General features: G+C 39.3%; 3 protein-coding genes across 4 annotated transcripts in view; 1 reads left to right on the top strand and 2 right to left on the bottom strand.

Annotated features, from left to right (window-relative positions):
- BCO2 (beta-carotene oxygenase 2) overlaps positions 1-14,664 on the bottom strand; it is a 72,024-nt gene extending 57,360 nt beyond the window's left edge. For both annotated transcript variants that reach the window (XM_043482283.1, XM_043482284.1), the window contains exons 1-2: positions 14,509-14,664; positions 1,911-2,115 (exon numbers count right to left, since the gene is read on the bottom strand). In XM_043482283.1, the coding sequence (XP_043338218.1) occupies positions 1,911-2,115; positions 14,509-14,596 (293 nt within the window). In that variant the 5' untranslated portion in view covers positions 14,597-14,664. The remainder of the gene's footprint in view (positions 1-1,910; positions 2,116-14,508) is intronic.
- On the top strand, positions 9,273-10,915 carry LOC122450115 (protein FAM210B, mitochondrial-like). The gene has a single exon (XM_043482285.1). The coding sequence runs from the start codon at positions 9,273-9,275 to the stop codon at positions 9,849-9,851; it is 579 nt and encodes a 192-aa protein (XP_043338220.1). The 3' UTR covers positions 9,852-10,915.
- Positions 14,665-18,298: 3,634 nt separating the features above from the next.
- TEX12 (testis expressed 12) lies at positions 18,299-23,234 on the bottom strand. The gene is made up of 5 exons (XM_043481912.1): positions 22,897-23,234; positions 20,803-20,881; positions 19,984-20,095; positions 19,842-19,893; positions 18,299-19,075 (listed from the first exon to the last, which is right to left on the bottom strand). Exons 2-5 carry the CDS (start codon positions 20,863-20,865, stop codon positions 18,931-18,933), a joined length of 372 nt encoding a protein of 123 aa, XP_043337847.1. The 5' UTR covers positions 20,866-20,881; positions 22,897-23,234; the 3' UTR covers positions 18,299-18,930.
- Between the last annotated feature and the right edge of the window lie 422 nt (positions 23,235-23,656).

Genomic DNA, 23,656 nt, shown 5'->3' with positions numbered 1-23,656 from the left:
GGATGAGGGGCCTGGTGCCATTCTGAGTTTTAAGACATTCCTTTCTTTCATTAACAGACTGCCAGTGACTATATAACATCCAGCTGAAGACTAGCAGGGGGGAACTCTTTTGCCCCCCTCTGATGCCTATGTCAGAAGCTTTCTCTATCTCCTTTATACTTTAATAAAACTTTATTACACAAAAGCTCTGAGCGATCCAGCCTCGTCTCTGGCCCCAGATTGAATTCTTCTCCTCCGGAGGCCAAGAATCCCGGCGTCTTTTCGTGGGTCAACAACAACCTTTCAGAATCTTAAAGATTAAATCATAAAGATTAAAAAGAAAGAAAGACAAACAAGCTCACAGACACAGAGAATAAGTTGGTGGTTGCAAGAGATTGGTTATTGCAAGAGGTAAATGGGATGAAAATTTATTTCCAGTTATGAAATAAATAAGGGATGTAAAGTACAGAGTCAGATTATAGTTAATAAAACTGTATTGCATATTTGAAAGTTGCTAACAGTAAAACTGTGGTTTCCCAGGTGGCTCTAGTGGTAAAGAACCTCCCTGCCAATAGAGGAGACATAAGAGAAGCAGGTTCGATCCCTGGGTCAGGAAGATCCCCTGGAGGAGGGCATGCCAACCCACTCCAGTATTCTTGCCTGGAGAATCCCATGGACAGAGGAGCCTTGTAGGCTGCAGTCCATAGGGTCACAAAAAGTCAGACACAATTGAAACAACTTAGCACGCAGCATGTACAACAGTAAATCTTAAAACTTCTCATCATAAGAAAAACAAATTTTTGTTAACATGTATGGTTATGAATGTTAACTAGACTTGTGATGATAATTTCACAATATATACAAATATTGAATCATTATGTTGTACACCTGAAACTAATATGTCAATTATACCTCACTAAAAATTTTTTTCATATGATTGTAATTATTTAAAACAAATCTATAGAGACGGGGGAAAGATCAGCAGGAAATATGTCAAAGTGCTAACAGAGGATGTGGTACACACTTTTCCCTCACTTGGTTCTATATTTCAAAAAGTTTAATACAGGTAAAAACTTTCACAATAAAAAAAAAAGTTTCTAAAATTTTTAAATGTTTAAAGCAAAGTAGATTTCTTTCTGACCACAATGGTTTCTGCACATCACTTCATGTCCCTAGTAGTCACACAGAGAAATGATACACCAATGAGTTGCTGGGCTTCTCATTTACTTACATATAAGTATTGGGTGCTATTTAACTACAGAGCACTATCCTAGATACTGGGGATATAGGTTGATCAAGAAAAGGTCCCTGACATTATGAAACTGCCATCTAATGAGAAAAACAGCTAATAAATAAGTAAACAAGCAAAAATATACTAGCTATTGATAATGCAGAGAATTAAAATAAATAATATAAAAAACAGCACCTTTAGATTGGGAGATCAGGGAAAGCTCAAAGGATGTGAAATTTGAGCTGATATCTGAATGACAAGAATCAGACTTGGAAAGAGAGATGAACCAGCCAACGCCAAGGCCCTGAGCAAAAATAAACATTCCTGGTTTGAGGAACTGAAAGAGCCACTGTGTTTGGGGAGTACTGGGTGAGAGAGTGGTATGAAGTGAAGACATTGCCCCTTCCTCCAGGAACTTGTGATGAAACGGAGCTCAGTAGTCATAGTTTCTGACACTTCTCTTTTAGCACAAACTTTCAGATGACTTAAAACTTATAATAGTCTGCAAAGCAGAAGTCAGGACTTTTGAAAAAGAATTAAAATCTCCATTTTTTTTTTCCTGTAGGCTATAGTTTCCTTAGCTGTGATCAAAGGGATTGTGTAGCAATGTTAGCCTCTGAGAGGAAGCAGATATTATGCACATTACATAGAAAGAGCCCATGCTAAGAAAATTAAACTGTTCTCCAAAATCAAGCCTTACTTATCCTTCCCAAACTCGAATTTCCCAGGTCCAGTACGAAGTAGATAGCCATTGAGCCACTCAGGAAGATGTCCCTGGACTCGAGCTGAGATGACTTGCGGAGTCTCTTCCACCGTGGTTAGAAGCGGTGCAATGCATGGAAGAGTCTTCCCCTGAGCACAGATCACTGTTTTCTGATGAGTATTTTCCATGTACTTCTTCAAAACTGTGAAGAGGAGATCAAAAGCACAAAAATTTTCCCAGTCTTCCATAAACATGCCTGTTTCTCCATAGACAGTCTCATCTACTGGTAAGAGAAATGTAAACCTAACACCAAATACAGTCTCCAAATTCATCTCCTTCCTTATTCTCAGACCATCAACTCTTCAGTTCTCCCTTTTTGAACCACAACAATCCTTTTTATGTTTCTGTGGTACAAATCTGCTTAATTAACTCAGGACTTTAATTACCATTGCTACCATCTCTCATGGTTGAGTAATGCTGGCCTTTTCACAAGACTGAATCTACATGTTAACCACAGATGTGCTAATAGCTACACCTCAGTGTTTAATAAAAAATGCCCAGGACTTCCCTGGCAGTCCAGTGGTTAATGAAGACTTTGAGCTTTCTCTGCAAGGGCATGGGTTTGATCCCTGGGGGGAGAACTAAGATCTCCACATGCCACACAGCTTAAAAAATTAAAGAAATATAAATAACCACCATTTGATATTATCACAATTACATTAATCTCAGTACTTTAGACACACTAGAATGTGATTCTAAAGGTTTCACAGGATTTATGTGAATTTAATAGGATCTGCAATTTAATTTCTTCTATTTTAATGGTATACACATGAATGTACATGGCATTTCCTAGGAAAGAGGTGTTATAAATTAAATAATGCACTGATACCTGTTCTGAAATTAACTCAAATTCAAAAGCCACCAAAAAAAATTATTTTAAAATAGAGAGCTGAAAATTGTCCCTATTATTTCATATGCATTCAGTGTTCACAGGCAATATTGCCTAACACAGAGGGGTGGTCAAGGACATAACTAATTGGATACTATAAGATAATCTTTTATTTTAAATCATAAAACTAACAGTGATATAGAAGTCTAAACTAGAAAACCAAACTAAAACATAGGAATACTAGCCTCTTAGCAAAATATTTCACAATATTGTATCTATTATCCCACTTCTTTAAAATCTTTCAAAAATTCAGTTTAGAGCACTTGAGACCTTCTCAGAGATGTAGGTTCAAAGCACATGCGTACTAAGTTGTGTCCAACTGTTTGCGACCCTATGGACTGTAGCCTGCCAGGCTCCTTTGTCCACGGGATTCTCCAGGCAAGAACACTGGAGTGGGTTGCCATTTCCTTCTCCAGGGGACCTTCCCAACCCAGGGGTAAAACCCCATGCCTCTTATGTCTTCTGCATTGGCAGGCGGGTTCTTTGTCATTAGCACCATCTGGGAAGCACCATAAGTAACCAATTCTGTCAAATCCAACTATTTCCTTATTTCCCAAAGAAAATTCACTTTCACTCTAAATGTCCTTCCCACTAGTCTATCCCTAAAGAAGTTTTTTTTTTTTTTTTTCCTAAAGAAGTTTTATCTGTTGTTCAAAGTCTATCTAAATGCTACTCCCTTTAAGAGGCAGCACGGTATAATACTTAGAAGTGTGAACCTAGACTCTTACTGGCTTGAGAATCCTTGGTTTCAAATCTTGGTCTGTCATTTTCCAAATAACTAATCTTGAAGAAAACCATCTCTCTGGGCTGCTTCCTCTTTCTAAGATGGATAATAATAAACCTTATTGCTCCCAAGGCTCCAAATAATAAACGAGTTGGGTTATGTAAGTCTTTTAGAACACAGGGCTGCACTCAATATGCTAGCAAATTTGGAAAACTCAGCCACAGGACTGGAAAAGGTCAGTTTTCATTCCGAAAGAAAGGCAATGCCAAAGAATGCTCAAACTACCGCACAATTGTACTCATCTCACATGCTAGTAAAGTAATGCTCAAAATTCTCCAAGCCAGGCTTCAGCAATACGTGAACCGTGAACGTCCAGATGTTCAAGCTGGTTTTAGAAAAGGCAGAGGAACCAGAGATCAAATTGCCAACATCAACTGGATCATCAAAAAAGCAAGAGAGTTCCAGAAAAACATCAATTTCTGCTTTATTGACTATGCCAAAGCCTTTGACTGTGTGGGTCACAACAAACTGTGGAAAATTCTGAAAGAGATGGGAATACCAGACCACCTGACCTGCCTCTTGAGAAACCTGTATGCAGGTCAGGAAGCAACAGTTAGAACTGGACATGGAACAACAGACTGGTTCCAAATAGGAAAAGGAGTACATCAAGGCTGTATATTGTCACCCTGCTTATTTAACTTATATGCAGAGTACATCATGAGAAACGCTGGGCTGGAGGAAGCACAAGCTGGAATCAAGACTGCCAGGAGAAATAGTGATAACCTCAGATATGCAGATAACACCATTCTTATGGCAGAACATGAAGAAGAACTAAAGGGCCTCTTGATGAAAGTGAAAGAGGAGAGTGAAAAAGTTGGCTGAAAGCTCAACATTCAGAAAACTAAAATCATGGCATCTGGTCCCATCACCTCATGGCAAATAGATGGGGAAACAGTGGCTGACTTTATTTTTCTGGGCTCCAAAATCACTGCAGATGGTGATTGCAGCCATGAAATTAAAAGACGCTTACTCCTTAGAAGGAAAGTTATGACCAACCTAGACAGCATATTAAAAAGCAGAGACATTACTTTGCCAACAAAGGTCCATCTAGTCAAGGCTATGGTTTTTCCAGTGGTCATGTACGGATGTGAGAGTTGGACTGTAAAGAAAGCTGAGCACAGAAGAATTGATGCTTTTGAACTGTGGTGTTGGAGAAGACTTGAGAGTTCCTTGGACTGCAAGGAGATCCAACCAGTCCATCCTAAAGGAGATCAGTCCTGGGTGTTCATTAGAAGGACTGATGTTGAAGTTGAAACTCCAGTACTTTGGCCACCTGATGCGAAGAGCTGACTCATTGGAAAAGACCCTGAATCTCTGAGGTAGGAGAAGCAGGTAATCTTATGTATACTAAAATTTGAGAGCCACAAGATTAGAGGTATCAAGAGGATGCTTTGAAACTTAGAAAAGGAAGCCCTCTGGTATTTATCTTACTACTTTTATTATTATATGCATATTTACCTTATTCTCCTTCTTAGGTTACAATAAATTCCCTGACGTTGGGTATTTTACTCCTCTTACTTAAGTAAAATGAATACCTTGACCAGGCATTTGTCTGAATAGAGATTCATCAACTTAAAACGCTTTAGGAAGTAGTTACATGTTTATATGTTTGCATGTTCCATACTCCACAGCATGCAGGTGGCAGTTTCTTATACACTCTTCATATTTCCCTTAGTGTTTGATGTTGTAATCAACATTTTTTAATGTTCTTTCTTTCTTAGCTTCTGAGACATTGCACTTTTCTAACTTTTCTGCCCCTTCTTTGTTTGCTTTATACCAACATCCTACTTATTAGCTGAAAACCATGGCCAAGCTACTAATCACTCTGTGCCTCAGATTTTTCAATGATAAAATGGGGATAATGAGTATAAAAGGTGGGTAAAACTTCCCATGTTCATGTTCCTTCCTGCTCATGTCTATTATCATAATTAAATATAGTAATAGTAGATAATTTCAGAATAAATCCCTTTATTGACTCCTTTCATCTTAACACTCTCCTTTGGTAATCTTGTCTGTGTGCATGTATATGCACTCAGTCATGTCTAACTCTTTGTGATCCCATACGTCAGGAAGCATTTAACAGGAGGCTTCCTGTGTGCTGTTTTGGATCTGTCAGGAATCCTCTGGTCCTTATTAATTCCTGAATATTCAGGAATTAAGAGGAGAGGCATGCCTTTCCTGGGGCTGAGGAATCCAGGCATTTCTCATTACGGTGATAAGTACCCTCTTCCCTTTTTATGAACCATAGGGTAAAAAGTGATTGTTTACAACTCTCTGTCTTTGATAGGGATCGCCTTATGTTTTGTAAGTCTGGAATTTTAATCTTTATCTTTGCTGAGAATAACTACCTGTAAGACAGTATATATGTCCACACCATGTTGATTAAAACACCTTTGCTCCATCAGAGCTTAGGTCCCCATGTCTTTCTTTCTTTCTTTCCTTCTCTCTCTCTTTCAGGCTAATTCCTTGGAGCGCGGAGGCCCACTGAGTTCACTTTCTTGCCCGGGCTTCTAAGACCCTCTGGAGAAGGCGCACTGTGCCTTCACCCCTTCAAGAGGGCGCCTGGTGCCTACGTGCAGCAGCGCAAGCTCTAAGAACAGAGTTTTATTGGCTCTCCACGTAAACCAGGGGATATCAGCCTCTTTCTCTCTCTTACTTTCTTATCGTCGACTCCAGACCACCAGGTTCCGGTCCATTAAACGACCAACAAGTGGCTCCCAGAAACAGGGACTCTGGTACACGTGGCAAGGTTCGGACAGAGTGACCCCAGAGGGCCTGTTGAGGCTAGTAAGTATTAAGACATGGGTCAAACAGCTGGAAAGCCCCATCACTTTTCTACTTTAGTTTATCACTTATTTAAAGTTCAGGGATTTTTGGTTTCACGCCAGTGAATAGAGGCTTGCCTTCAGACAGTGGTTGAATGTAACCCTTGGTTCCCTGATGAAGGTAGTTTTGATTTAGAAATTTGGCATCACATCAAAAAGAATGTTGAACGAGCCGTCAGACAGGGAAAACATATTCCGATAGATTTCTGGCCCCTGTGGGCTCTCACTGAAGCTGTGATTCTGCCATTACAGAATTCTGCCCTCCTGATATTCGGCAACAGGGAGAACACTCGTTACATGAATATGAGTTAGACGATGCTACCTTACGAAAGGCCCAATTAGAACAACATAAGATATTTCAGGATTTTCCTACCAACCCTGCCCCGGTTGCTCCAAGCGCTCCTCCCCTGCCGGAGGGCACATAACCCAAAGTCTCTTCCTCGAGAGAACCTAATGATTCTGACAATGACTCCCTTAAGACACCTTTTAACATTAAAACCGATAACACCTTTCTGAATAAAAATAATCTACCCCCTTTGCAACAGAGGCTCTCTGAGTTGCTGGCTTTGCAATCACAGGTCTCTGAAGCTGAAGGTTTCTCCACCTTTCTAGTTTTAAGAAATGTTGATGCTCAAGGGCAAATAACACCTCAATATGAAGGTGTTAACCTTTTTCACATGCAACAAGTGAAAAAGGCCATAACTTTGTACGGCCCACATTAGCCTTTACTAGAGAGATTCTAAACGCTATGGCATCTTCTATTGGAATCTTTATTCCCTATGATTGGTGAATTTTAATAAAAGCTCTCCTTAAACCAAGAGAGAGTATCTTCAATGGACAATGTGGTTTCAAGATATAGCCAGAGATCATGCTAACAAAAATGCTCGAGCTGGCGCTCCCCAAAACCAAATTACTTTTGAAATGTTAACTGGCACTGGACAATTTGATGCCATAGAAGCTCAAATATGATGCCCTCCTTTGTTGTATGATCAATTAAAAACAGTGGCCCTTGAAGCTTGGGATCAAATTACTCAAGGGAGCCTACAGGTAGCTACATTAAAATATTGCAGCGACCTAATGAAACGTATGTTGATTTCTTAGCTAGATTAGAAACTGCTATTTCCCTACGGTAATTGGAGAAGAAGCTAAAAGGCGACTAGAGAAATTACTTGCTTATGATAATGCAAATTAGGAATGTTAAAGGGCTATAGCCCCAATTCATGAGACAGGGACTATTTTCTATTATTTGAAGGTTTGTCACAATATAGGATCAGAAACTCAAAAGATGCAAATACTAGCTGAAACAATGGTTGCTGCCTTAAGGAAAGGAAAATAAAGGATGCTTTACATGTGAAGATAAGTACCATTTTAAAAGGAACTGCCCTAAGAAAGCTAAAGAAAAAAAAAAAAAAAAAAAAAACCTCCAAAAATCTGCCTTCGCTGCCGTAGAGAAATGCATTGGGCCAAAGAGTGTAAATCTAAATTTGATAGTGAAGGGAGACCTATTCTGGGAAACTCCAAGCAGGAGACACCCCAGGTCCCCTTCAACAAAAACCAGGGGCAAATTCCATCTTTTTCCTCAAACCCTCAACATCTGACAGTGCTGCCTTCAATATACCAGCCCTAAATGACTTTCTCCTTTACCCTCAAGCAGTCCCCTCTAGAATACCTACCGGACTTTTTGGGCCCCTGACCCCACAAACCTTCGGCCTTTTACTTGGCTGATCTAGTTTGATTTAACGGCCAGGGGTCTCCAAATGGAGAAAATAGGCTGCAAGTGTCTGACATTTTTATCTCTCTCAAGCGGCAGGAGGAAAAAAACTAGCGATTTTTTTTTCTTTTCTATACAAATTTAAAAGGAGGTTTCTCTTAAAATACTGTGTTGCCATAATGACACCTGGTTTCACTTGAAGTTAACTATTCTCAAACCCTGAGTTAACCAATGCATTTTTCTTATGGAAATGTTTGTCTTAAGCTATATTAATGAATTACCCTAGATTCTTTCTTTAAGTCGGTTCTGCCTAAGACTCAGAAACAATTTGACAAACCGGTATGTTTTACTCTTGCAAATGTTCTCTTAAGCAATGTTGATGAAACTGTATTTGCTTGGAAACCTGCCTTTCTTCAAGATTCATGTCAATCATTTTGTGGTCTAGGACTACTCACCTGGTGCCAAGGTTATCTCAAAATGCATGTTCTGGGTGAGGGACCTGGTGTTATTCTCTTCAGTTTTGAGACATTTCCTTTCTCTAATTAACAGACTGCTAGTAGTTATATGACACCTGGCTAAAGACTAGCAGGGAGGCACTCTTTCTGCCCCCTTCTGATGCCTATGTCAGAAGCTTTCTCTATCTCCTTTATACTTTAATAAAACTTTATTACAAATAAATCTCAATTTGAGAACACATTACAAACTTTTACCAATTTCCAATTAGCTTTTCTAAAATATTTTGGAGAAATTTCACTTCATTATCCTTCTGGTAAGCTGTGGAATTTCTTCAAAAACACTGAATTTATTCTCACATTTCTTTTATATAGATGGGACTAAAAACGCGAAAGCTTCATTCTGGTCTCTCAAAAAATATAGTCTTTTTATACTAAATTTCATTCTGCTCAACAAAATGAATTATATGCTTTTTTTCAAGTTATTTGCCTACATCCTTACCCCATTAATATAGTCTCTGACTCTATATATTCAGTTGTTGTATTAAAAAATGTAAAGACCTGCACCATAAACTCCTAGTTCTATTAAAACAGACAAGGGCGGTCTGCTGCTAGGGCAGCGCAGGGCTCTGCGCACCATGGCCGGGCTGCTGGTGCTGCTGAGCCCCGTGGGCCGGGTGGGCGCCCGGGTTCGGTGCCGCGCCACCTGGCTCCTGGGCGCCGCTGCCCCCTGTGTCCCCCCGCCGGTGTTCCTGCCATGGCTCGGGCCCGGGCCGGACGCCCAGCTGCTGCGCGCCGCCCGGGGGAACTACCAGGGCCGCCAGGACCCCAGCAAAATCACTGCACCCACAGGCAGCTATATCAAGGGCACAGAGGAGAAAAAGCTAAGCAAGTCGCAGCAGCTGAAAAAGATTTTTCAAGAATATGGTGCCGTGGGAGTGTCACTGCACATTGGAATCTCATTAATCTCCTTGGGAATGTTTTACATGGTTATTTCAAGTGGAGTGGACATGTCAACCGTCCTGCTTAAACTCGGCTTTAAAGAGTCACTGGTCCAGTCGAAAATGGCAGCCGGTACAAGCACCTTTGTGGCGGCCTATGCCATCCACAAGCTGTTCGCACCCGTGAGGATCAGTATTACCTTAGTTTCCGTGCCCTTGATTGTCAGATACTTTCGGAAAGTGGGAATTTTTAAACCTCCAGCGGTAAAGCCTTGATGAACTCATCAACTGTGGACCTGAAAACCTATTTCTTTTAAATGACACATGCTAGACTGGTTTTAGGATGTAGGTTTTGTGGTGGGTGGGTAGCAGGGGCTAATTGTTGCATTCTCATGAATAAGATTTACTTTTGCCAGCAAAAATTCAGGGTTTCAAATCATTGTAGTTTTTCTGCTTTAAAGTTTGGGTAACGCTATTCATCACAGGGCTTGTCCGCATACTCAAAAAATGTCAGCAGAACACCATCAATGAGTTGTCATCTCAGACAAAACTGTCAGCCAGGAAATGTTCCTTCCAGAAGACCATTGGTGAGGGTCTGCCTGCAAGAGCCTCAGGGGTTCCTCTTTGCTCAAATTCTTAAAGGGTAGTGATTCATTACGCTGATTTTTAAAATTCCCCTTCCTCCCTTACTTGTCAGGCTGCCTGCAGTTTAATATGCAATACTATGCAAAACGGAGTCCAGTGCTACAATTAATGGAGCAGAATTGAGGACTTCCAAACGTGTCATCAGTATCTAAGTTAGCATCAACACTTTGACATTCATTACACTTGTTTGGGGAAAAGGAACAAACAAGTATTTCTGGTATGTTTCATTGATTCCCAAACATCTTCAAATCTGGACAAGTAGAGCCTGCCTCAGCTGGTTTTTCGCAAATTTCATAATTAAAGTAGGTCAGAATCATTTGTCTCTTTAGGTAAAAAACGGAAACTTTGCCCAATTGTAATGGCATCAGTTGGCTCCGCTGCATATATACGGAAAGCTGAGACAGTCTTGGCCTAACTCACCCTGTCTCAGACTTCAGACATTCCTGAATCACTGTCACAATGTTTACACTAAGTTGCTACTTCTGTTTTTTAATTGAGTTAAAATTATGTGTATAAAAAAAGATTTTGTATCACTAAAAAGGAAAGTTACTAGCAGTTGCTGTAAATAAGGCAACTACAAAATATATAATACAGTAATATTACAAGTGGGGGAGGGATGGAGCCAGTTTACCAGATAAAGGAGGTGTGACCTGAGACCCCACAGTCTCTGTTAGGGACATTTAAGAATAGAAATCGAAAAAAAAAAAGAATAGAAATCGAAGCACACACACTCAAACTGAGACTTTCTCTGCGGAATAGTCAGAAGCAGGCAACAGAGAGGGAATGTCTTCTGGTAGGCTTCAGCGTCCCTGACAGCTGCCCCCCCGGGCCAGGTTCCTGCAGGGCACCTGCTCCAAACCCAGGAACCCCAGTGTAACCAGTCTGTCCCTCTGCCATGGATGAGGGGTTGTGTTTATCTTTCTGGCTCCCAGATTTTATTTTAGTTTTTTGGTTTGATTAACTACACTTGTGACAATCAGAAAACTAAAGCAACTGTAAACTGATCATCCTGGTTTTACTGAGCTCTGACTATTGACATTTTCCCAGTTAGACCTTAGTAATCCACATCAATCAGTTATTTCAGTTAACTTTTAAAAGTATCTTCATGAGACAGAGTCTCCAGTTGCAAGATCTTTAAAGTATATGGGATGTTTTCTCCCCTTTTAAAGCAATTAGCCCATTGCCAAGAAGTTTTAGCCATTTAAAGTTGGAACTGTCTTTCTGGGGTCTAATTCCAAAGACCATGGACACAGTAGAACAAAATGAAGACGCCAGTGCTAGGTAATTCCTTGTGAGGGCAGGACCAGCACTTCTGTGTTGCTGTCTCTATGGGAACAGTTAGCTTTGGGCTCCTAACCACCTTCCTCATCAGCCTCCCTACCCATTCAGATCCTGAGTAATGCCTATGCAAAAAAGCCCGCAGGAATTCCTCCAAGTTTAAGGGCTTAAATCTCAAACTTTGATTCTGTGTTTGGAGAAATGAGAGTGGACTGAAAGGGCAAGCAATAAATTATCATACCAAATAGCCATAGCGTTCACATCTAAGCCCCAACGCCACTCCACTCCTGTGGCCAGTGGTCAAAACAGAACAGAGTAACTAGAGGAGAGAAAGTCAAAGGATCAGGGAACTAGAGCATTATGTGAATTCACCAGCAAGATGTACAGATCGCTTGTATTTACCTTGTTTTTATGGAACTAGGGGAATAGAACTGATTATCTATTTTAGAAATGTAAGCCATTGTTCACCTCTAATTTTTTAATCTGACAAAATGAGCAGCTTAAGTTCCATGAAACAAATAAACATCTTTGTAAAGTTAAAAAAAAATAAATAAATAAAACAGACAATGGCCCTGCCTATATTTCTAGACACTTTAAACAATTTTTATAATCTTTTTCTATTAAACTTATTACAGGTATTCCTTATAATCCACAGACACAAGACATAGTCGAATGAACACATCACACACTAAAGTTACAAATAAAAAAATTAAAGAAGGGGGAATACACAGGAACACTACTGTCTTCCTTATCTAAAGCAGACTTTATTAGATTCCAACATAAGATATTTTCTAAACCTATAACTATTGTTAATACAGCTTTATTTGTTTACAAGAGCAGAAAGACATTTCAAGGAATTGAAGGACACTTCTTTTCCTCTGCCCATTTGGTACCAAGATGGGTTCAATAATAGAAATCTGGGAAATTAATCTTACGGGGAAAGGGATATGCTTGCATTTCCCCAGATGGATCCAACAAACTTTTTCCTTGGAAAATTCGACCCAAGGGGGCCCCCAGCATTCAAAATGGAGACAAAACAACAAGAACCCCAAGAGGAAGAAATTCCAATAGGGGCCATGTGGCTCTAAAGATCTCCAGAAAGCGCATCAACCCTATGCATCAAACCTATGATCTCCCCACTTGGGGACAAATAAAAACCCTTACTAATAAAGCTGAAGATTTGATCTCTCAACAGGGAATGCCTCGGAGTCCTGAATACATTTTCCTGGCAATTTTCAGCTTGCTAGCCTATGCCTCCCCTCATTCGAGCTCTGATTAATCAGACTCAACTGGGCTTACTTACCCAACCCCCCTTTTTTTGCAGGTCATAAAATAGACAGAGAAAAGATAGAAGGTATCAACCAGTGACTCCACCCATATGCCCCCTCCCTGGAACCCTCACACCCTTGGGAGAAAGAAAAACTAATTAACATTTCTTTAGGTTATGAAGTCCTTCCTTTGTGTGTGGGCCCAGCAGAATTATGCATAAACATCAGCCAACAAACTTGGGCTTTCATCCTGCCTCCAAAAGAAGACCTTCCGACACTGCTGCCCTTTCTGTCTGTGAACCATGTTTACTACTGAAACTTCGGGGAAAGAGGGAAAGAACAAAAAACATTATGTAAAAGGTTACTAACACTAAGTTGAAACATTACCATGACAAAGGACTTCTTGGCTGGCTTGCGTAGAATGGCACCTCCTCCCCCTCCTCCTTCTCCTCCTCCAATCATCCTCCATACACAAACTGGGCCTGAACAATGGGACATTGTTACACATGATACACATCTATGCCAGAGCTTATGGGGCTCTTGTGCCCTGCTTAGCCCTTAATATGGCTACAGGCCCCAAGTCAATCACCTTCAGCTGTCAGCAGCTCATGGGGCTCCAGATCCCATCCAGTTTACTCCTGTGTGAGGTAAAAATATCATTTTCTATGTGTACTATAATGTGAAAGCAGGAAGCACTGCTACTAATCCTCTAAGCACAGATCTGATTATATCATAAATTCCTCCATAAAACCTTTCCTAATGATTCCTCACTGTCTACCAAATAGGGTCTAAACTACTTGGCCAGGCATTGATGCAATGCACAGGCTTACAGCAGCCCACCTGTCCAGATCTGCCTCTCACTAACACCTTCCCCTCCAGCCAAACTGGTCCGCTCTTCAGGTCTTCTTATTATAATTGTACACTCTTCCTCACCTAGAATATTTCTCATTTCCTTGAGGTGATGGAGTGCCTACTCATCCTTCAATATGTAGTGCCCATATCACCTGCTTCATAAACACAATATTCCCATTTTATAGTAAGAACTGATTTTCCTTAGTCTGAAACCACACAGCATCTGTTTTAGCTCTCGTGTGGCATTTACCTTATTCTATCTAATGTGACAAAGATGAATATACCTTATAACTTCTACACCCTGTACTGAGTACACAGTCTTGTTTTTGTTCCCAACCCAGTACCTAATACACTGCCCTGCATACAGCAAGCACTACATTATTGAATTAAACAACTTTAAAGTTTTTAGTGCATATCAGTATGATTTCTAGTAGCTCTGTATCAGCCATTTTCAAGAAATAAAATCAGGTAACAGGTTGTAGCTTCAGTAGAAAGCTACAAAACAATACATAGAATTTTTAAAGCAGTCCACCAGAATGCAAATAGAAGAACCAAACATTTACATTAGAACATGTAGCAGTGATTTTTAGTCGAGAAAGTTCTAAATAGTGAATACTCTTCCTATTGCAGATCCAAGAGAATTTCTAAACCCTGAATCCCGCCCCTGTATGTTGCATAAAATCTACAATCAGAAAGGCTGTTTGCCTGACAACAAGTAGACAAATCCTGGCTCAATCTCCTTTAACTCCCACCTCTGCAGTGTTACTGCCTGAATCTGTTCCACACAGACTGAGAAACTTCAGAAGCCCCTGGTATTCTTCAAGAAAGAGGCACAGAGTCCTAAGTTCAGGAAAAGCAGAGAGAGGAGAAGGAAGGGGCAAATTCCCTACCTGGGATCCGGCGTACTATCCTAGAAAGGAAATCAAGTGCAATGGTAGAAAAGCTGCTGACAGAACGTAGAAAGATTTGAGAAAACATTTTTGTGTTGAGTTCTGCAGCAGCAGATCCTGTGTTTCCCAAATCCTCACGCTGACTGGCAGTCAAAAACTCACTTCCTGGGCTGTCCCTGGCTCACTGACAGAATAGGAGGGGGTGGGGTTGGGGATTGAGGGGTGGGGCTTCAAAACATGTACAATCTCTCTCAGTTTCACTCTCAGGACAAGTATCCCTACAACCTGTTTATGATAAGTTGCTGCTTGAAATACTGAAATTGGACCACCAATAGTGGTCTCCCTCTCTAAACTTTCCTCTTTCAAATCTGTCCACTGATTAAGTCAGCTGACCCAGGGTATCAATTTCATCGTGCCACTCCTTCCCTCTGAATGATTCAGATTTCCTTTACAGAATAAAGTCCAAATTTAATCTGTCAACAAGACTCTACAATCTGACCACAATCTACCTTTCATCCTTTGTCTCTCTGCCCTTCTAGCATTTCTTCTTTCGTTTCCTAGTCATTTAATTTACAAAACATTCTCAAAAATCTAATATGAATAAAGCCCTGTGAAGGTATACCCTTAAAAACGAATAACCATACATCATTTTATTAATATAACAAATATTTCTGAGCTCCAATCTACCTAATACTGTGCTACAAATTGAGAACAGATTCTATCCTGCTCTCTAGCAGTGTAGATGATACACTATTCCCTTTTGTGAATTCTCGGTCCGGTAAAATGATTTGCCAAGTGTTTTTATTCTTCGGTGCCTTTAAACAAACTTCACCCTGCCTGAAATACCCTCCTTCTTTCCTTTTCAAAAACCCATTTCAAAATCTACCTCTGTGAGCCCCTTACCAAAGCCTTCTAATAACTCCCACTAAAAGGAGTTAATAGCAGTGCCACAGAATTTATTTGACTGCACTGGGTCTTCATTGTTGCACACGGGCTTTCTCTAGCTGCAGTGCACGGGCTTCTCACTGCGGTGACTTCCCTTGTTGTGGAACATAAGCTCTAGGCACATGGGATTCAATAGTTAGAGCCTGTATGTAGGCTCAGTAGTGGTGGCACATGGGCTTAGTTGGTCCGTGACATGTGGAATCTTCCTGGACCAGGGACTGAACCCATGTCTCCTACATTGGCAAGTGGGTTCTTATCCACTGGAACACCAGGGAATTCCTGGTGTTCCAGGAAATACTTTTAACATTGATATAACATGTCCTCCTAGCAAAGACATGTAAGTGTATTTCAAGAAAGGAGTGATTACAGCCATTAAAAAGAATGCATTTGAATCAGTTCTAATAAGGTGGATGAAACTGGAGCCTATTATACAGAGTGAAGTAAATCAGAAAGGAAAATACCAATACAGTATATTAATGAATATATATGGAATTTAGAAAGATGGTAACAATGACCCTATATGTGAGACAGCAAAAGAGACACAGATGTAAGGAACAGTCTTTTGGACTCTGTAGGAAAAGGCAAGGGTGGGATGACTTGAGAGAATAGCATTGAAACATGTATATTATCATATATGAAACAGATCGCCAGCCCAGTTGAGGGGTGGGGTTTCAAAACATGTACAATCTCTCTTAGTCTCATTTTCAGGACAAGTATCCCTATTTATGATAAGTTGCTGCTTGAAATACTGAAATTGGACCACCAGTAGTGGTCTCCCTCTGTATACTTTCCTCTTTCAGATCTGTCCACTGATTAAGTCAGCTGACCCAGGGTATCAATTTCATCAAGCCACTCCCCTCGATGCATGAAACAACATCCTTGGTTTGATACATGAGACAAGGTGCTCGGGGCTGGTGCACTGGGATGACCCTGAGGGATGGGATGGGATGGGATGGGGAGGGGGGTCCAGGATGGGGAACACATGTACACCCATGGCTGATTCATGTCAATGTATGGCAAAAACCACCACAATATTGTCAAGTAATTAGCCTCCAATTAAATAAATTTAAAATTAAAAAAAAAGGAGTGGTTAAACTTGTCAGAAGGGAGAACAAAGAGTTCTGTACTCCCTACAGTGTCTAGCAGATCATGATATAAAGAAATTCAATATATATTTTGATTTGTAATTATTGAAAAATAACATAAACTTACAAAATTTTACTGAAATGAGTGATAAGTATAAATTAAAGGGCAAATATACTCCTGCAATAGCATATTTCCAGTTGTTAAGATAATTATTCTCATGTGGATGGTACCAAAGATATCAAGTTTGATTAAAAAATAAGCCTGATTTAGACTTTCATGAACTTCTTCCCTAGGAGGTGTCTGTTCTGACCAGTAAATAACATTATGACTAAAAGTCATTCCCCAGTCTTAAACACATCCCCAATGAAATGATCAAATTTAACCTGCACGGGGAAGAACCAGATACTGAGCAATGGTGAAACTATTAAGATATAATAAGTATTGGAACTTCCCAGGCCGTCCTGTGGTTAAGCCTCTGTACTTCCTATGCAGGAGGCATGGTTTCATCCCTGGTCAGGGAACTAAGATCCCATATGGCACAGTAAAAAGAAAAAAAAAAGGTATAACAAATATAATATGAAATCAAAATCTACTCTGAAACAATGCTAGCCTTATCTTTTACATTAACAATAAATATTTAAGAAAAAATAACTCAAGAACATTTCTTAATGTTGCTAGCTTCTGCCCAAGCTAGCAGTCATTTTCACAGTTAAACATTAAAGAACTCTGTAAGGCAACAGAACAACTCAAAATCCAGCTGATTTGTCATACCAACTCAAATATAGTCTTCCTGTTGCATTTAGTTTTTAAAATCCTATTTCTAATCTTTACTGACCTCCAACCTATCCTGTGCCATTAACATATCTGCCTATGAGCCAAGTAAGTTTTCTACTGTAACCAATATACTTAGTAAATATTACATTACTGTTTTCAATCCTTTCAATCCTTTCTTGTATGAATATTTATCTTACATGGTACATATGCCTTAAGGTAGTAATTGATGAAATGAGATTTTAACATTTAGAAGGTAGCAGGGCAAACATGCTGTCCACCTGAGGAACACCAATTCCCTGTGGTACTGTCTAAATATATATGCAAATTTGTGATTACATATATAGGCAAAACACATACATAATAGAATTATCTGTATGATTGAACAGTGAATGTTGTGATTTTTTAAAATCTGATCAATTTAGTTATTATATAAATTATATATAACATATTCAAAGTTTTCATTAAAGTCGTAGTACCTTCCAACAAAGTAAAGATTTTTTTAAAAAACACTTTTTGTTTTGTATTGGAGTATAGCTGATCAATAATGTGAGTTTCAGGTGAACAGTGAAGGAACTGAGCCACAGATATACATGTATCCATTCTCCCCAAACTCTCCTCAAAGGGAGGATTTTTTTGCTAGAAAAATATTAGAGATTTCCTAGTCCAAATTCAATTCCTGAATTATAACAGGACTGAAATGACGCACTAAGGCTGACTTGTTTAACCAATCTCTTTACTTTTGGACCACTAATCTTTATCCCATACCACATAGCTTGCTAAGGCTTCTAAATATACTTCATTAACTGCACCATTGATACTGTTAATGTGTAAAAAAGTCAATTCATATAAAGTTCTAGTTAGAAATTTCTAGTTTTTATTTTACCACAAGATAATAATTTGAAGCCAAATTTTTATTGTGCTCAGTCGCTCAGTCGTGTCCAACTCTTTGTGACTCCATGAGCTATAGCCCACCAGGCTCCTCTGTCCATCGGATTTTCCAGACAAGAATACTGGAGTGGGTTGCCATTTCCTTCTCCAACATAGATAATAAAAACAACATGATAATAAAACAAATTTTTATTAACATTGTATAATAATATTAGTGAAAATAATCAAATGGTAATATTAAATAGCAATATCACAGTTTACATATTGAGAAACTGGACAGATTACTTTTGGGTTTTAATTTCTTTTCAATGCTAACCATGAAAGACACCTTAAATCTCTATCTACTGTTTAAACAAAATATTCTAAAAGAAAAAGTAGAATATTGTTAAATATTATCAAATTAATCCACTGAGTCTTGTTTTAGAAATTTAAGAAAGGCTAGGATGTTTAAGAAAAAATTTAAAGTTTACACTTTTACAAAATATGCCAAATATCAGACTTCAAAAGAAAGGCTACATACTTCATATTAATGTCCATCTTAATGCTTTTAAATCTAGGAAAGAAATTTTAAAGGTTTCCCCTTCTACATTTAAGGTGTAATTTTTTTTTTTAACAACTAGAGCACATTGAGCACAAATGTCATTCTTTCATTAAAACGATAATGAAAAAAAAAATGGAAAAAAACCCAATAATGAGCTTAAATTCTCAGCTTATTTTAAGTACACAATTTTATCTGTGTAGTGTGTTTGCAATCACTGTAAGCCTCTGTCTCAGGAGCTCTCTTTTCTGTATTAGAAAGTTTTCAATAGTATTGGCTTCTTTGAAGAGTCCATCTATCTCGTCAATATAAGATGCATCTACTGCTGCTCTCTCACTAAGGGAAAAAAAGGTTTTATGTTAAACCAAATACTCATAATACCTAAACACACCAACAAAGTGATATGCTTTATTATGTTATATTTGTTAGCTATTTCATTTAAATGGCTTTGTACAATAGTCGGCTTCATTAATTTACCAACACTGCTCAATATGTTAAATTAGTTCCACAAATATTTTTGACTATTCAAAGTCCCTTGACACAGCAGAATGTGTATCTTATACATTATAATTCTAATATTAAACTACATACATTATTTTAACAGCCACACAAACCATTACTTTTAAATACAGTGACTGCCCAGTAGTTCTCCAAAAAACACCTTATAAAACATGATAGTTTCAGGTCAACAGAATTCTTAAATTCAGCCTTCAAATATATATTGATAATGTTTAATATTTCATAAATATAAATATTTGCTTTGTCTTCAGTATCACTCTATTATTACAGTTAACTTCACCAAATGGTATTTTTCTGAAAATTTTTTCATAAAATTTTAAGTGTTTTATCATCTAATCAGAAAACAAAATATATCCAGCCTCATTTCAGCTCTGAGAGTATCAAAACAAAGGATATTTAGTGGAAAAGTTAGTCTTTGAAAATAACCAGCTAATCTAAGAAACAGGTAGAATAAAAAATCTAAAAATAATAATTACCAGATAGGTTTTTTAGACCCTGAGCTAAACTTCCCATCATGGAGCTTCCAGAAGGAAACTTCTATATCTAAAATAAAGACTCAAAAGAATATACCATAAGTACTTGCCTTAAGATCTTTGCATATGTTGACAGCATTAGATTAATTTCCTTGCTCATATCTGTTTAAAAAAATCACTAAGTTATGAACTATAATATAGCTTCCACATTACAAAATCAACATATAGAAATATAAGCACTTTACACATCACCATTCAAGTCTTTCTCCAGGGCTTCATCTTTATAAAATAGTCCAGAGCTTTCAGACAAAGAAGAATCTGATTTTCCAAGAGAGGACAGCTGTGGACTATCTGGCATTTGAGGCTAACAGAAGAAAGTAAAGGAAATAGGCAAACAGTTAATAAGATCTTTAAGATATAAACATTTTGTAAAAAAAAAGGCAAATAAAACCTCTTTCAGAAAAAAGCAAGCATGCTGGAAATTTAGGCCCAATAATCACTTGTTCATTTTATTGTAAGTTTACATTAAACTTTGAAAATGCTATTAATTCCCTGATGAAAAAGTTTCCTGTATCTTGAGCCAGCAGATGCTGCCGTAGCAAACGAGCAAAACTTTCATTTGGGTAATAGCTATATGCTTGCAAATTTTTGCAAGCTAACATAATCTTTAAGGGAACAAATAATGTCTCAAATGTAAACAGATCAATTGGTAGGGGCAGCAGTGAAAAGTGGCAGGATATAGTACTCTTTTTCAAAAAATATCAGTAGGTACAGTACCTAAGTATCCTATTTATTAATATATATTGAAATGATTATTTAAAGTGCTACATATCAAAAGGCATGAACCCACTTCTGTCTCTAGATCACAAATTACCACAAAGAAACCTCCCACTAGTTTCCTGGAAGCCTATACTTAGTGAAAAGGCTGCTGGAATCAACATGGTTCCTGCTGGGACAACACCAGCTCTGGGAATATGAAGGCATTAAATTCCACTTATCAACAGAATTATCTTAAATGAAGAAATTTGAGAAGTATATAAAAGAGTAAAGCTCCACAAGCATAAAGATTACCTCTAACTCTCTTGGTCTCTTGCAATTTCTAGTATCAGGTTTTACAAGGTGACTCGCCATCATATTCTGGAGGCAGGAACTGCAAAGTTTAGAGCAATGCCAATTTTAGGTGCAAACTCCACAATACAGCTCTCTTGAATCCTTCCCTGTCTTTCCACTCCTCCTGTCACTGTTAGTTTAAGCTCTCATTATTCAACACTTACCTAAACTACTCAAATTATCCTTCCACTGTTCCATCCTACCAATTGCTGTTTGGGCAATCTTTCAAAACTCTGATTACTGCATTCCTACACTCAAAAGAACCTTTCCTTAACCATTCACTGCTCCAGAAAAAGTTCAAATTGTGTGGTAGAGCACCTACGGCCAGCCTACCAGTCCGGTGATTTCCCCTACTCCCTCTACAATCAAACTAGTCTCTTTTGGCACTTTCTACTTTGTTTCAGGATTCATTAAAGATTTTTCTGCCTTCACAAAATCTTAATGTTGAAACAAATCTTGCTGATTGGATGTTTAGTCGCTAATTCGTGTCTGAGACTTACAACTTACGATGTGTCTGAGACTGTAGCCAGCCAGGCTCCTCTGTCCATGGGATTTCCGGGGAAGAATACTGGAGTGGGTTGCCACTGCCTTCTCCAGGGGATCTTCTGGACCCACAGTTTGATCTTTGACCCACAGATCAAACTCGCACCTCTTTCATTGGCAGGCAGATTCTTTACCACTGAGCCACCAGGGAAGCCCAAAAAATCCTATAGTTCACCTAATTCAATCTCAGTTTTACAGATGTGAAAAAACAGAGGCAGAGATAGCTGACCAAATGCAAACATGTAAAACTAGGCCAGACTAGAAGAACCAAGATCTTTTCTAGTCTAAAATAGACTTCTCTTTCTACGTCCTATCTTACCTTCATATAGCATTAAATTTTAGTTTTAAATTGCTTTCCCAAAAATTCTGAAGATAACTATCCTGTGAGCCTGAAAGATTAAACTTGGAAAATGTTGAAACCTAGAATGATATAATCTCTTCATCTTAATAGATGAGAATTCCTGTCAACACTCAAGTTATCAATTTGCTTGCTTTTTGAGAAACTATGTGGACCTGGAATATTGTAATGAATCTTGTTTGCTTAGTCATATTTAAGAATCATATATATGACAGAAAGACAGCAGCAACAAACAATAAAGATGTCTGTTTGGCAAACTCCAAACTGTGCTTCTACATTGCTGTCAGTATCTTTCTAATATGTAAACTTAAGCGCTATAACATTAATTTGTAAAAAAAAAAAAAAAATACAACACATGCACAGTAGTGCTTGCTCTGCCTTGGGAAGTCTGAGACTGTTTCAGGGAAGCCAACATGAGATTTGTTCTCGTCTCCCTTCCTCTTTCTCTTCCCTTTTCCTTTTACACCTCTTCTCGCCTCATTCAAAGAACATGCATGTATATCAAATCAAAACTCTTTTAATTAGGTAATTCTGCTTCTGTAAAAAACAGATGACTTCCTCCGTCACAGTTTTGGGCTTCCCTGGTGGCTCAGAAGATAAAGAATCTGCCTGCGATGCAGGAAACCTGTGTTCCACCCCTGGGTCAAGAAGATAAGCTGGAGGAGGAAATGGCAACCGACTCCAGCATTCTTGCCTGGAGAATCCCATGGAGAGAGGAGTCTGGGGGGTCAAAGTCCATGAGGTCGCAAAGAGTCTGAGCGACTAACACTTTCACCACTTTCACTTTAAGGCCTCAGCTGAACCTCGTCAAGAGACTGGGGTCCGCCTTCAATAAATACCGTTCACAGCCCCGAACCCTGGCTGTGCAACCTGATGCGCTGGAGCCATCGTCATTACCAAGTACTACCTCTCGGCCTCAAGCAATCATTTTCTCCTCACCCTCTCTTTCTTCCCGCCGGGCCCTCAGGCCACCACACCTACCTTGCTTCTCACCTCCCACCCCACCTCCCCTTTCCTCCCCACTAGCGTTTCAGCCCCACTAGAGACCCTGCGAGGTAAGCATCCCCCTCTCACTGCCTCGCCTCACACGCAGTCACACCCTTTGGGCGTTCATCCTCCGCTGCCCAACTCCAACATGAGTGGGGCGGCCATACCTTCCTCCTAGGCCGAAGCGCGGGAATGAGGAGGCTGCAGCGTTGGCCTTCCCGGCAGGCAGCGCGCAGGTCACGTGACACGCCCACGCCGCCTCCAGCGAGAGGGGGTTTCTCCCGGCAGGCCTCTCGGCTTCGAGTCTCCGAGAAGCGAAACTCTCGCTTCCCAGTGCTTGTCTAGAGAAGGGGGAGATCTGAGGATGGTTCCTCAAAAAGAAAGACCAAGGAAGAACTGTCAGAGGAAGGCAGTGTGTACCAGCCTCTTGAAACCTCAGACAGGGAACACACAACAGTGGCACACCACCACCACTTTCCAAGTAAAAGTAACATCCTGTTGCAGATGGTCTGTTTCCAAGAACGGTGTAAACCTGAGTTTCCGTGGCTCAGCAAGCCGAGATTTCTGCATCCAGAAATCCGTTCCTTCACCTCCTTTTCTTTGGTGCAAGCAAACTTTGGGGATTATAATTTTTTAGAAAATTCCATTCTTGATGTTCAGTTTAGTCAACTTAATTGGCAGCTTCCAAAAAACTATTTTGTAACGCTTGTGGCTGACGTATTTGAAATTTACTCTCATTGGGGGCTTTAATGTGGTGACTTGGACCTGCAATTTAAAAGATAGACATTCTACACTTCATGTTCAGTTGTGAAAGAAAATAAAAAGCATATCACCTCATAAAACAAAGGTCAGTAACACTTCCTGTAACAATCCAGGTAACTTCCAGGTCAACAATCTTGCACCTTAGCAAATTATACTTGACATATA

Source organism: Cervus canadensis, chromosome 11, assembly GCF_019320065.1.
Source record: "Cervus canadensis isolate Bull #8, Minnesota chromosome 11, ASM1932006v1, whole genome shotgun sequence".
Classification (NCBI taxonomy): Eukaryota; Metazoa; Chordata; class Mammalia; order Artiodactyla; family Cervidae; genus Cervus; species Cervus canadensis.
The sequence above is the reverse complement of the archived record's forward strand: the minus strand, read 5'-3'. Positions and strand labels throughout refer to the sequence as shown.

What these genes read in the sequence shown, in the direction of transcription:
- TEX12 (XM_043481912.1), bottom strand. Translation starts at nt 20,865, where the DNA reads ATGATGGCGAGTCACCTTGTAAAACCTGATACTAGAAATTGCAAGAGA. An exon ending in AGAGACCAAGAGAGTTAGAG is followed by an intron (nt 20,096 to 20,802) that starts GTAATCTTTATG and finishes TTCTTCTGTTAG; the next exon opens with CCTCAAATGCCAGATAGTCC. An exon ending in CCTGGAGAAAGACTTGAATG is followed by an intron (nt 19,894 to 19,983) that starts GTGATGTGTAAA and finishes TTTTTTAAACAG; the next exon opens with ATATGAGCAAGGAAATTAAT.
- LOC122450115 (XM_043482285.1), top strand. Translation starts at nt 9,273, where the DNA reads ATGGCCGGGCTGCTGGTGCTGCTGAGCCCCGTGGGCCGGGTGGGCGCC.